Source organism: Pangasianodon hypophthalmus, chromosome 2 (assembly GCF_027358585.1).
Source record: "Pangasianodon hypophthalmus isolate fPanHyp1 chromosome 2, fPanHyp1.pri, whole genome shotgun sequence".
Classification (NCBI taxonomy): Eukaryota; Metazoa; Chordata; class Actinopteri; order Siluriformes; family Pangasiidae; genus Pangasianodon; species Pangasianodon hypophthalmus.
The window spans coordinates 16494536-16507626 of record NC_069711.1 but is presented as its reverse complement, the minus strand read 5'-3'; the positions used below and the strand labels follow the sequence as shown (position 1 = coordinate 16507626).

The 13091-nt window shown below is 38.2% G+C and overlaps 1 protein-coding gene across 4 annotated transcripts in view; it reads left to right on the top strand.

The window, feature by feature from the left end:
- st3gal3a (ST3 beta-galactoside alpha-2,3-sialyltransferase 3a) overlaps positions 1 to 13091 on the top strand; it is a 52720-nt gene that overhangs the window by 3037 nt on the left and 36592 nt on the right. For 3 of the 4 annotated variants that reach the window (XM_053232039.1, XM_034312439.2, XM_053232040.1), the window contains exons 2-3: positions 2383 to 2528; positions 9989 to 10042. In XM_053232039.1, the coding sequence (XP_053088014.1) occupies positions 2411 to 2528; positions 9989 to 10042 (172 nt within the window). In that variant the 5' untranslated portion in view covers positions 2383 to 2410. The remainder of the gene's footprint in view (positions 1 to 2382; positions 2529 to 9988; positions 10043 to 13091) is intronic. The other variant, XM_034312444.2, reaches the window with a different exon arrangement.

Sequence of the window (13091 nt, the reverse complement as noted above, 5' to 3'; positions counted from 1 at the left end):
TTCTAAATACTGTCAACCCACACTGGATAGAACCATCCCATTTCAGTTTATTTATAATAGTAAGTGATGAAGCTGTGCTCAGAAAGCATGGCAATCTGCTCAGCAACACACAAACTGAAATACAGGTGGCAAACTGTAGCAGTGGCTGAAACCAGCAAAAAATGCAGAAATTACTGTGCACGTCCTAAGCCAGCAGGCGTGTATGCAAATTTCTGCTGGAATACTGTGTGTGTGTGTGTGTATATATATATACAGTATATAAAATGTGTGTGTATAAAATCATTAGATAATTGGCTACTTTGGCTAAACTCAGCAATACTTCAGTCTTTAGGGTAAATTTCACCTTTACACAGCCTCACTGGGTGTAGTAGGAGGTTAAAGCTGCCTTTAGGAGAAAATAGAGTGAGGAAAGATATTTTGGTGTTATGTAATAGGATGAAACATCGTATAGACAAGTGGCTGCCACTTTTCCTGTCATAAAGGTTCTGACCTCCTTTCAGCAGTGTCTGACACTAAACATGACCTTTCTATAAATATCCCACAAGATGAAGTTGCATGTCGGGGCTCAGTAAGAGCAAACTCGACCAAAGTTGGAATAAGGCTCCTCTGAAACCTTAAACGATATCACTTTTCCTTCATTATTTCAATTTGCATTAGTGAATAGTTTGTTCTGTTCTAGTGAAAATAAATGTTTTATAGTGATGTATTTAGGAATTAGAATTAGGCTTGTGCCATATTGATTTTTTTCCCCTGCTTGCAATTTACAGTTTAAAAGAATCGTGATAAACTATTTAAATGTCCAGAATCAATAGCCTAAAAAAGACTGTGAATTGTTTCCACCATTTCAGGTTAGAGGGTGTAATAATATTATCAGGTGTGCAGGCACAGGACAGCAGGGGAAAAAACTGTATTAAATCACTTTCTAATCATCATCACTATTAACATTATTTGTAAATAGTTAGATTTGACACTTGTGGCCTTATTTAATCTTTTCAGATAAAATTTTTTGTCTTTTTTGTGCAGTTTTTGACCATTTTCTGCTGAAAAGTTTTTGTGACCATCCTAACAAATATGGTTAACTGATGTTAAATATGTACTTGTCTAATGTTAGCTAAGTCAGGTGTCCACATACTTTTGGCCATATAGTGTGTACTTATATTTATACAAACATACATGTGTCGATTGTATTTCACATTAATGAACCCAATGAAACATTTTCCACTTGCCGTGATAAAAACTGAAAGTTGCTTGGTTGCTTGGTTGGGTGGTTCCTTGGCCGAGAACTGAACCCAGGCCGCAGCGATGAGCGCACCATGACATAACCACTAGTTCCCCAGGGCCCCTGTAGGGAAACATCATGTACACCTGACAAAATCATTGTATTTCACAAGCCTAGGGTGAATGCAGAAACATATCCGCAGTCAAGGTTAGATATTGATAGCTTTTATTTCTTTAAGTTGGATTTACCTGTAGAGGTATATATGGGTATATAGCCATGTAAAAATGCACACAGATTGTTTGACATGCATATATCCACACATGCATTATATACAAACTCTGAAGCACTTAGCTGTGCACTGGATAGTTAAAATATTTAAATAATTTGTGGTGACCTGGGAAAACTTTCACCTGGGGAAATTCTTAAATTTTCTAATATATAAAGTTGAAAACTACATTTTTTTTTTCTGAAATATGTTTCTCTTTTGTACGGTCTCAACCAGAAGCAAAGTTCTAGCATTTTAAAATCTACAGTTCCACTGAGAGACATCAACACATTGATTGTCTAAAAGCAACTGCTATATTTTGATTGAAATTCCATTTAATTTTATAAGTAATAAGTAAAATAAAAAAAACAAATAAATAAATAAATTTGGCTGCCATGGCAAGTTTTTTTTTACTTTTATTTTGTTCCAACACTTCCATTGTGTTTTGCTGAAATATATTTTTAATTTGTATCTTTAATTTGATCCTAAGCCAGATTTTTCTTGTTGTTTGCAGTTTGCCAGATTTCAGCCACAGCAATGTCTGATGGGATTTTTTTTCTTTTTACATACCTCTAAAAATAGCACTTTGACGGTGTGGTTGCTACTTCATGTTGAGAAGAAAAGTAGCGTTGGCTACTTCTTTACAGAAACACCTACAACATACAAACACACACAAGGAAAGGAAGCATCTGTGTGTGTGTGTGTGTGTGTGTGTGCACGCGTGCAGGTCTTCCTATCTCACTGCTGTTTCTGCAGTGTATTTCGTAGTGCACTGTGTTCAGGTTGAAACCTGAAAGCAATGAGTTACAATGTAGTTAGCAATGTCTTGGTGATACGGATATATCGTCTGTGTGTGTGTTTGTGGGCGTGTGTATGTGGGTGTGTCTTCCACTGTCAGATGATCGTCTGAAGATGGCAACTGAGAGATGAGTGCGATGAAGCCCACGAGGAATGTGATGCTGGTGCTCTGTCCCATGCTGGTGCTCGGCTTCCTGTACTATTCGTCTGGGAGACTGCACCTCCGCCCCTGGAGCCACAGATCACGTTAGTACATCTCTCCGTTTCTCTTTTCTTTCTTTTTGTATTTCGTTCTATATATTATCACCCATTCAGTGTATTAGCTGATTGACCAATATTCTACACTGCATGTTCAATAGGAAATCTGTGTTCTTGTGTGTGGTGCTGTTTTACACAGCAACAACTCACTTATCACTCTCACTGTGATTGTGTAGTAGTGACCATTTTCTTCACATAGTAAGTAGTTATAAAAGTGCGAACTCTTATAGACACTACATTTACAGGACGCAAGTCTTTCTTAATGCAAAAAAAAAAAAACGATAGAAAGTATGAACACAGGACTAAAAGCATGAGAGGGCGTGAGTTACAGTAACTTGTAAGGGTGTTCTTGGGCACGGCGCATGGGTGCAACACACTCAAGTGACTTATAGTTTTTATAAAATCATGACAAATACAGTATAATGAAATTCAGCGCTTAATAAATAATTTAATTTGTTATTAATTATATTCACTATAAGCAATTATTCCACCACACAATGTAGTCTGTTAACAATTAGCTTTGGTTCCTAAGCAACCAAATTAGGACGCAAATGTTAGGGCGTTTCATGTCCAGAACAATGGTTGAATGTAAAAGTTTTATTGGTTTAAAACCTGGTACATTACTCATTTATTGTGAGGCAGAAGCAGGTGTCTATTTTGAGGATTTCACAGTCAGATTTTACAACTGAAACTATCCCTTTTATAATACAACATAAAAAAGACTGTATAAGTGCTTTCATGTTTGGCAGTCGCCAGACTATTAAAACTAGCCCGAAAGCAAATCAGTAATGTCGGTCCACATATGCAGGATCAGGTGAAGTGGATGCATTGAGAAGATGGTGTGTATAGGAACAGTTGTGTTTTTTGATTTCAATGTTTTTTTTTTTCTCATTCTGTGTTAAGCTGCTATTAAATTACTTTTAGAAAAGAAAACACTGAAGATTTTATTTATTTATCTGTTATTGTTATTATTACTGTGAGAAATGAATTATAGCGTGTACAGCCAAAACAGCTCCTAATATTGTGTAGGTTTCGCTTGCGCCGCCAGAACAGCTCTGAACCATCAAGGCATGGACTCCACAAGACCTCTGAATGTGTGCTGTGGTATCTGGCAACAAGACATTAGCAGCAGATCCTTTAAGTCCTGTACGTTGTGAGGTGTTGCCTTCATGGATCTGAATTGTTTGTCCAGCACATCCCACAGATTCTTAATTGGATTGAGATCTGTGGAAATTGAAGGCCAAATCAACACCTTGAACTCTTTGTCATGTTCCTCAAACCATTCCTGAACAATTTTTGCAGTTTGTCAGGGCGCATTATTTTGCTGAAAGAGGCCACTGCCATTACAGAATACTGTTGAAGGGGTGTACTTGGTCTGTAACAGAGTTTCCGCAGGTGGTACGTGTCAAAGTAGCATCCACATGAATGCCAGGACCCAAAGTTTCCCAGCAGAACATTGCCCAGAGCATCACACTGCGTCTTCCAGCTTGCCTTCTTCCCATAGTGCATCCTGGTGCCATCTCATCCCCAGGTAAGCGACACACATGCACCCGGCCTTCCACATGATGTAAAAGAAAACGTGATTCATCAGATCAGGCCACCTTCTTCCATTGCTCTGTGGTCCAGCTCTGATGCTCACGTGCCCATTGTACGTGCTTTCAGCGGTGGACAGGATCAGCACTGGCACTCTGACTGGTCTGCGGCTATGCGGCCCCATACGCAGTGATCCACTGTGTGTTCTGACACCTTTCTATCATAGCCAGCATTAACTTTTCCAGCAGTTTGTGCTACAGTAGCTCTTCTGTGGGATCAGACCAGACGGGCTATGACCATTACCTTCAGAAGTCACAGCACACCTTCAGAGGTCTTGTGGAGTCCATGCCTCGACAGGTCAGAGCTGTTTTGGTGGCGCAAGAGGAACCTACACAATATTAGGCAGATAGTTTTAATGTTATGGCTGATGGTGGGTGTGGGTGGGTGAGTGTGTATGTATGTATGTGTACATTTTATATATATATATATATATATATATATATATATATATATATATATATATATATATATATATATAAACATACACATATACGTTTTGGATTAATAAATCATATATATAAGATTATTTAGCCACATTTTACACTGTCTGTACTGTCTGTACTTACCGTACTGTCCACTGACTGAGCGCTTGTGCAGTTCATTAGTATCGTTTCCACCCAGTGGGACTATGTTTTTGCAGAACTGAAACTGACTGATATCAGCCAGGCTTTCACATATGCAGTGTTAAGTCAATTTGACTAGAACCCTGGTTCTTGGTGACCTTCAGCTTGGATTAATTCCAATGAGAAATGCAATTTGACCCAACTGCAGAAGGCGAAGTATACATTCTGTGCATTTTGGGTTGCAAGAAGCATGTTTTCCAGTAGATACAAGCTGATAAACTGAGCTGCAAGATGCAAACTGATGCAAAGAACAGAGCTATAGCACTGTGAAACTGTAATGTGTTCTGGATATTTAAACTGACAAAAGGAGAAAATAAAAGGTGGATGCAATACACAAAATAGTTTATAGTAGTTATTTATGTAATTATCTAGTCAGTAATTCAGTGCCAGCTTTGTGTTTTCCTGGTTTCTGTGAGCACTTGGCGAAGGTTTGTTTACAAATATTTACTAGATTTTTGACCAGTGAATGAATGAGTTTAACAGATACGTTTTCTGACATAAATGCTTGTCGGTTGTTTTCTGGTCTGTTTAATTATGTGCAGTGTGAAACTAAACCAAATAGCAAACAAACTAAAAGTATCAGTTTCACTCCGTTTCACACTTGGAAACTTACTGTTACTGTGATAACTTGCTAAAGCTTGATTTCTCATGCTGTTAATCATTTGTCAGAGGTTTTGTTTGTAGTCTGAAAATTCTGTAATATGGGTTGTGCAGTCACAGCAGTAAAAGCAGTGGGTGGCATGAACTTTTCCTAAAAAACTGCAAGAGACAGACACCTACAGCACTCTGGAGCAAGTAAAATGGGAAGATTAAAGTATTTTGTCTATTTGATTGCCTTTAAGGTGTTCCTGTAGGTTACTGTTTCAGCTTGAGTTAAACTGTACACTATGTGAGTGACACCTGATAGAGCTGTTGTGACACCAGCAAGCTGTACCTCTTTAGTCATTTTTAAAATGTTCACAAATTTGGGAATTGGAAAAGTCGTATAGGAAAGGTTTACTGGTGCTGACCAGAGGAGGGAGCTCAGACACCATCACCGAAGCCTTTCTTAGAAAACCAGACTGATTCTCTTTTGACCTTTGCGTCTAGAGTTATGGCCATCACGCAATTCAGTAAAGCGACAACACAAAAAATGGACAGTATGTCTGAAAGGCTTACACAGTGCCAAAAATCACTTTGTACAAACACTGAAAGTCATGTTGGAAATTATTAGAGACTTCCTAATGCAATACTGCAACAGTATTTGTATTAAAACTGCTATATTCATTGCGTTCCAATATTACAAGAATTTGTGGAAATTTTATACTTTTTTGTTGAAAGAAATCTTGCATGCATTTCTTCCTTAAAGTGTTTTACATAATAGGCCACCTGGCAGGCATGTAGGTTGTTGGCAGGGTCTCTTAGTATCTTAGTAAACCTCTGTTTGTTATATTAGTGTTATATTTGTACTCATTATTTATGAGTTTATTCATTTATTTGTTTGTTTAAAAATATAATAGAAACATTTATTCGTTCATCAGTAACCACTGTGTTTACTTTTGCTACCGATTTATCCAGATATTTTATGAAAACATATTTATGCACAAATGATATTACTTGGCAGATCAAAAACTCATACATGTCCGATTAGGGGAAATTGGATTTATTTTGGCTGAACTGATCCTTAATCATACGCAGCTGCAAAATAAACTCATTAATGTGGACAGATTTATTTATCCAAAGCTATTCTCAATGAGGTAGAATCCAGTCCAAGTACAGAGCTGTGAGAAGTGCTGAAAATGAGATGCATTTGCATTATATTTCATTAATTTGTTTGTCAGAAGCGTTTATTTAAAGCAACTTAAAATTGTAACAGGATACAGAACACAGTGCACAGCTGTGCAGTTGAGGGTTAAGGGTCTTGCACAGGGGCCAGGCAGCGCTGTCTGGCAGTACTGGGTTGTGAACTCAGTCTTCTGATCACTTGCTTGGAACGAGATCACTGTGAATGCCGCAGAATGGCCAGCAACAAGTGCAAAATAATTGTAGGAAGCACAGAAGGCCTCTAAAGCATGAGCCTCTACAGCATAAATCAATCACTCTACAGAAGGAAATGCTTCCTCTGCTCTATTTAAAAACAAACACTTCTAGATGGTGCTGTCGGTAAACTTGGAAGTGATTCCTGAATGTCGGGGTAAGTGATAATACAGAAGAGAGATAAACACACATAAAGCAGTCAGCAATCTTAATACAATAATAATGTAATGTGAGCAACTGCCATATGAGTACTGGAGAGCTGAGGGTATTTCTGCAGGTTTTAGGTTCTCCTAACAGACATATCAAAGTCTCTCTACCTGCGGTTTCCTTGAGTAACCTAAAGGTGCCATGGACTCAAATGTAATTTTAACTCATCTGGCCACTGATGTTGTACCTTTCTTTTTAATGTTTGGCTTTAAGAATCATTTAATTCGCATTGTTTGAAATCTGTTGCGTAACTCGATCAGTCAATTTCTTCTGCTCTATTTAAAAACAAACTCTTCTAAAAGGTGCTTTCGGTAAAGCTGGAAGTGATTCCTGTAACTGAGGCTCATCGATCAGCATTGGCCTGCAATTAGAACTGTAATGTTTGTTGGCATTGTGTTGTGGCATTCACAGCCTCTGGGCATTGAAACTGCTGCCAGCTTCCCGTCAATATGAAAACGGAGCACAAAATGCTCACAGATTGCTGTGTGTTAACCCCTGTCCTGATCTTGAAGTTATTTGGGAGATGGAAGAGAAATCATCCGTGCTAGGGCTGGAGCATTGTGAGGAATTCATGGTAAGATAACTTAACTGATGGTCTCAGAACCTCACCATATTTGCTTTTCAGTTCAGACTTGTTAGGAAGCTCACTCATAGCCTTCTGCAGCTTATTATAACCAATTTGAAATGTACTTTTCTCAGATTTGCACCCTTTTATGAACGTGACACAGCAACAGAATTTTTTAAATATTCCTTGTCGTTGTATGATCGACAGCATTTGAGCTACTATGTTTTATAAAGCACCTATAAAAGTCATCCTTAACAGGATCCTGTGCTTCCGTTATCCCCCTTCCAGTGATCAGATGTAAAGACCAAGCTGCCACTGCTGGGCCCTTGAGCAAGGCCCTTAACCCTCAACTGCGCAGTTGTATATTTGAGAATACTGTAAGTTGCTCTGGATAAGAGCATCTGCTAAATGCCCTGAATGTACATGTAAGACCTTTAGTACCTGGCCACCAAGAAAGATCCAGACAGACCTCCAAAGGAAAGCCTGGCCTGGCCTTTTAAGCTTCCAAAGGTTGGACCTCTCAAAGCTAAGACTGTAGTGTGGCCTCTCGGAGTCTCTTAAATACCCTCTACCACCAACAAAAAGCTGGTGATGGTCCTCAGTTGAAAAAATTAGTCTGGAACCAAAAACCTAGTGATGTCAGGGATTTGGGCACCATCACCAAGATAGCTTGTGCAATTTATTTAAATGATCACCATTCAAATAACATTAAAATAACAACAGAAAGACAGTCCTCTAAAATGAGAAAGAAAGTTGGATCTTTAATTTGAGGCCACAAAAATGCCAGACCCCATAAACTGGGCCTCTAAGCTGGGCATCTCAGAGCTGGGTTTCTCCAAAATCTGATTGCCAAAAGCCAGGCAGTGCTGAAGCTCTGCCACTGAAAGCCAGGTCTGGTCTCAAGCTTCTTAGGCCAGGTCTCTTAGAGCCAGCTGTCTAAAAAGCAGCCCCTCACCGGCAGCTTTCCAAAAGCCAGACCTAAAAAGTTGTTGCGGAGAATCTCTGGACTCTCTGATCAGGTCAAAACATCATTACCTTCACTGAATCACGCTTTCATTTGGCCCTTTGGTTTTTGTTCAGCGTTTTTTTTTTTTCCCGGCCTTGCTTGGAGAGTTTGCATCTTTTCGTTGAAAGATTAGCCAGAATCTAACTATCTGTGTGTATTCCTGGTTGCTTTGTCATAATCATCATAAGGTCTTGACAGTTTTATAGTCACTGTAGGTTACTGAGAAGTGAGGATTTTGTAGAGATTATTTAATTCTATTGTGAAGCTCGTTACTAAGGCACACAACGGAAAGCAGTCCTATACAGCCTTCTTCACAGAGCTGTTATGAAAGTATGTGTGGGTTAGCAGGTAGAACATGAGTGATACATCAGTGCTCATGAGCTCATTAAGTCAAGAAATCGGCCGCCGCTATGAAAAGCAAACACTCCGTCTTCCGTTGGTCCAATGTAGACAATTGTCTTGCCATGAAAATATTGTATTTTGATTAAGATTTAGTGTTCATTATAAAGTGAAATGTGTTCTAATTAGTCACCAATATAGTTTTTCACTGAACAAATTAGTTCTAGTCACATGTTTTGGCATGGGTCTAAAGGCCTGCTTTCTTTTTTTCCTCCCCCCTATTAGCTGGTTATCAACCTTCTGAAGCTTAACCACTGCTCTACTGCTCACTTTCAGAAATCCTGCATGGTGTGGGGTGAAACTACACTTTGATTAATGTTTAATGGGCTTCTAAAAGGTTTTTTAACCTATTACTTACCAGGGGTGGACGATATGACAAAAATACCATATCACGATTGTCAAAGACATTTCTATGCTACACAGTGTGTATCTAGGTTTGCCATCAAGGCAATAAAAAAAACTACATTTAAAAAAACTGTGCTATTTGCAGTCAACTCCAGGAATATTGGCACCCTCTGTGAAAGTGAGCAATCATAAATATTAAAATGATTAACACATGCACAGAGCAGTGTCTATGAGCTTAAACATGTGGGAATGTTGTATAGTTTTTTTAAAAAATATTTTTAACATAAAATGTTTCCGTAATTAATGCAAACACGGGTTTCAGAATTACTGACTTCCCAAGAAATTATATGTTAAAAAAACCCTCTAAGACACTAGAGACACTTCCTGGGCTCCTTTTCCAAGCAGAACATTTCAAGGTTCTTTATTTTCTCAAGTTTGCACTAATCATAGCAAAGGCATTGATGAAGTATTGGGAGATGTGTAAGTATCTGTAAGTAATGCACAGAATTGTTTCAGCTGCTCCATGACATTAGGATGGAGCAGCTCAGCAGGGGATCATCAGCGGCCTCCACCTGGGAATGTTAATGGCAGTGTGTGTAAAGAGTCACTAACATCACTTCCTCCTGCTCAAAGCCCAGGTCTCACTGCACGTCTGCCGCTGGGATTGGACTTAACATGCATTTATGTGTTTCAGAGGTGGACGTGGACCGCTCATCCTCCGTGGGACGGGTAATAGCATCACGTATAGGTACACTGATTTCCTCGAGATCTTTAGGGTAAACGCAGTCTCAGTGGTAGAGGGGTTAGCATAACTGCACATCACATTGTGTTTTGCCTAACATTTATCTAGCCTGGTTTGACGTTTCTGAAGTGTGGGATCAATATGGCTTCCACTTACACGTGACAATATAGCATTATTATGTCTTGATAATTATCGCAATATGATCTTATACTAAAATAAATACATTCTGATTTCCCTTTCATTTTGGGCTGCACTTTAACCTTAAATAAACCTCGTCAACATTTCATTCTGAGCTCAGTTATTCTGCATCACTTCTAACGCTTGACGCTTTCGCTTGCCAGCCGCTCCGTTTAGATCACAGAGACCACATCTCTGTTTTTAGATAGTGTGTGCTTATGCAGTGATGAGCAAGTTATACTTTTTCTGTCAGTTTGTGTTACTTTAGCTAGCTAACACGCATGAGTGTTAATGACACTTTTGGTGTTAACCAAAAGACCTTACCTTAGATTTATAAATGTTGAAATGGAGCAGCATGTCTATCCATGGCTTTTAAACACTGAACAGAATTATGGGAATTATGGCTGGGTCTAGGCAATGCTAGCCAAAATAAACAACTAAAGATGACAGCTGTCCTTCTCAGAGGTGCTCCCCATATAGGCTACCTAGCTAGGCAACCTCCTTTTGAATGGAACGTAATGGCATGATAAAAAATACTGTATCTGTTGAATATCACAACAACTCGGTGTTCACCACTCTTTGTGGTAGAGATACAGAATTTAATCCAACAGAGCTAAAACAGTTTATCAAATACTGAGACTGATTACCTGGAGTAGGTGTGCTGAATTCTATAGCAGCGTTGCTGTCGCTGGTATAAATGACTTGAAGCACTTGTCTACACTTATCAACATTAAGCCAAATTCTCTCAAAGCAATTGAATCAGCTAATATTCTGTTTAATGCATCTTAAATGTTTTCAGTGAAAGCGCAGACTGAACCAGTCAAGCAGGACAGAGTGGAAGTGTGCGAGTCCTCTTGATAATCAAACCAGGCTGATTGACATTCACTAATCATTCAAATAGACTCGGTCTTTAGTCTACATCAGGGTCCAAAAATCCGACTCCAGTATTATGTCAGAACATAATACCTAATTGTTAACCTTTATCACGTTATTTTAAAAATGATTTAAATGTACAGTACTGTGCAAAAGTCTTAGGCACATGCAAAGAAATGCTAGAAAACAAATACGCCTTCAAAAATAAAGAAATTACACATTTTTACATGAAAAATATAAAGAGCAGTAAACAGTCATAAACAAAAGAAAGTCGATATTTGGTGTGAGACCCCTTACTGATTTTTTTTTAATTAAAAAAAAAGCAAGTCTCAGGTACAGTTTGTGCAGTTTTATTAGGAAATTAGCTGGTAAGTTTTACTGAGTAACTTGGAGAATCTGCTGCAGTTCGTCTGGAGACTGACTGACTCTTTTTTTTTTTTTTTTTTTTTTTTTGGCTGCATGCAGAACCCTGAAGGAAGCCTTCATTTGGTTTTCTTTGGTTGTTTGGAAATGGAAATATTTTGTACTGACTCAATGCAGAATGCAGAAGTCATAAAGGGGTCCTAAGATTGTTGCACAGTACAATATGTCAATACCTATTAACACACCATTTTTATAGATTTAATTAATTTTTTTTTTTTTTTTTTATAGATTTGTTTTTTTGTTTTTTTTTGTTTTTTTAGAAACTGTTTTGACATATTACGTATTGTGGCATCACATATTACATAGTAGACACTCCTAACACACAATGACTATGTTTACATGCACATCAGATTCTGTTGAAGGTCTATATTTGGGTTGCAGCCATATTCCGAGTATGATGTTTATACGCGTACAGACATAGGAATATTTCTGTATACATGGTTGTTGTAAGTATGTATCTACACATGCACTTTTATGCATGCTACATGCTGTTATTTCCCGGGAGATTCAAGATGCTGTCGTTGGTTATGGAGTATGCTCAGTTATTAGTTTTATTACTACTTTTTCACACTAATTAGGACTCTAACACTTCTCACCATCAAAAATGCCCAACAACATTGGAGAGGCTCGGGTAAGCATCTGTTAAGCTAAGCATCTGTTAGCACCCACAATTCCTTGTGGACTGAGCATGCGCATATATCTCCTTTCAGTGGATTTTCTGAATAAGGTGTTTACATGCATCAAATTTCCATTTAAAACAGACATATTCCAGGGGTAGAAATCAGAATATTGTCTTAATCTGAATCGGGCAATCGGATTGCAGCATTTACGTGACTCAGCACTAATTAGAATATTGCCAAATTATGATTAATATCGGAATATTGATGTACATGTAAACATAGTCAGTGTTATCTGTTGTGGCCTCTTGTTGACTAACATGACATAAGAACCCATTGTTTTGGGAATTTTGATAAAGTGATGTAATGGCATTTTTTTTTTTAACAAACCTGAGTTTAAAAACATTTCTTATGAATTCTGACTTTTGGACCCAGTCATATTATTGTTTTATTAACATAGCCTTTTTTGGGATTAGAATACATGTTTACTGAACAGTTGTTAATTGCTGGTCACCCAACACTGCTAACCCCCCAACACTGTGACACATTAAACTGCCAGAAACACAAACTCTGCTCTCCCAGTTACAAAGCTGCTTACAGTGCTTCTGTCCCAGTTACGCTACCACTGACCATTCTTTAGTGATTTATTAATGTAAAGCTAGCCCAAAACATGCCAGCAGAAGTCACTAGATTTAAACATGCACTGCAAAACCCCTGCACTTTGTGTGGCTGGAAGGGGCACTTTGAAAAATCCACATATTGAAAAGAACAGAAATGACGTTTACAGGTCTTCGTGCACGCTTTACCCGTCATGTAGTGGATCAGAGACGTGTTCAGTGTCTGTTATGAGCTACATTAGTCTTGTAGTTCCAAATCTAAAAATGGGGTAGAGGGGAAAATTGTGTATATCTTTTTTTTTTTTTTTCTTTTTTTCACTGAAGATTAGCTTTAAATATTTAGGCTGT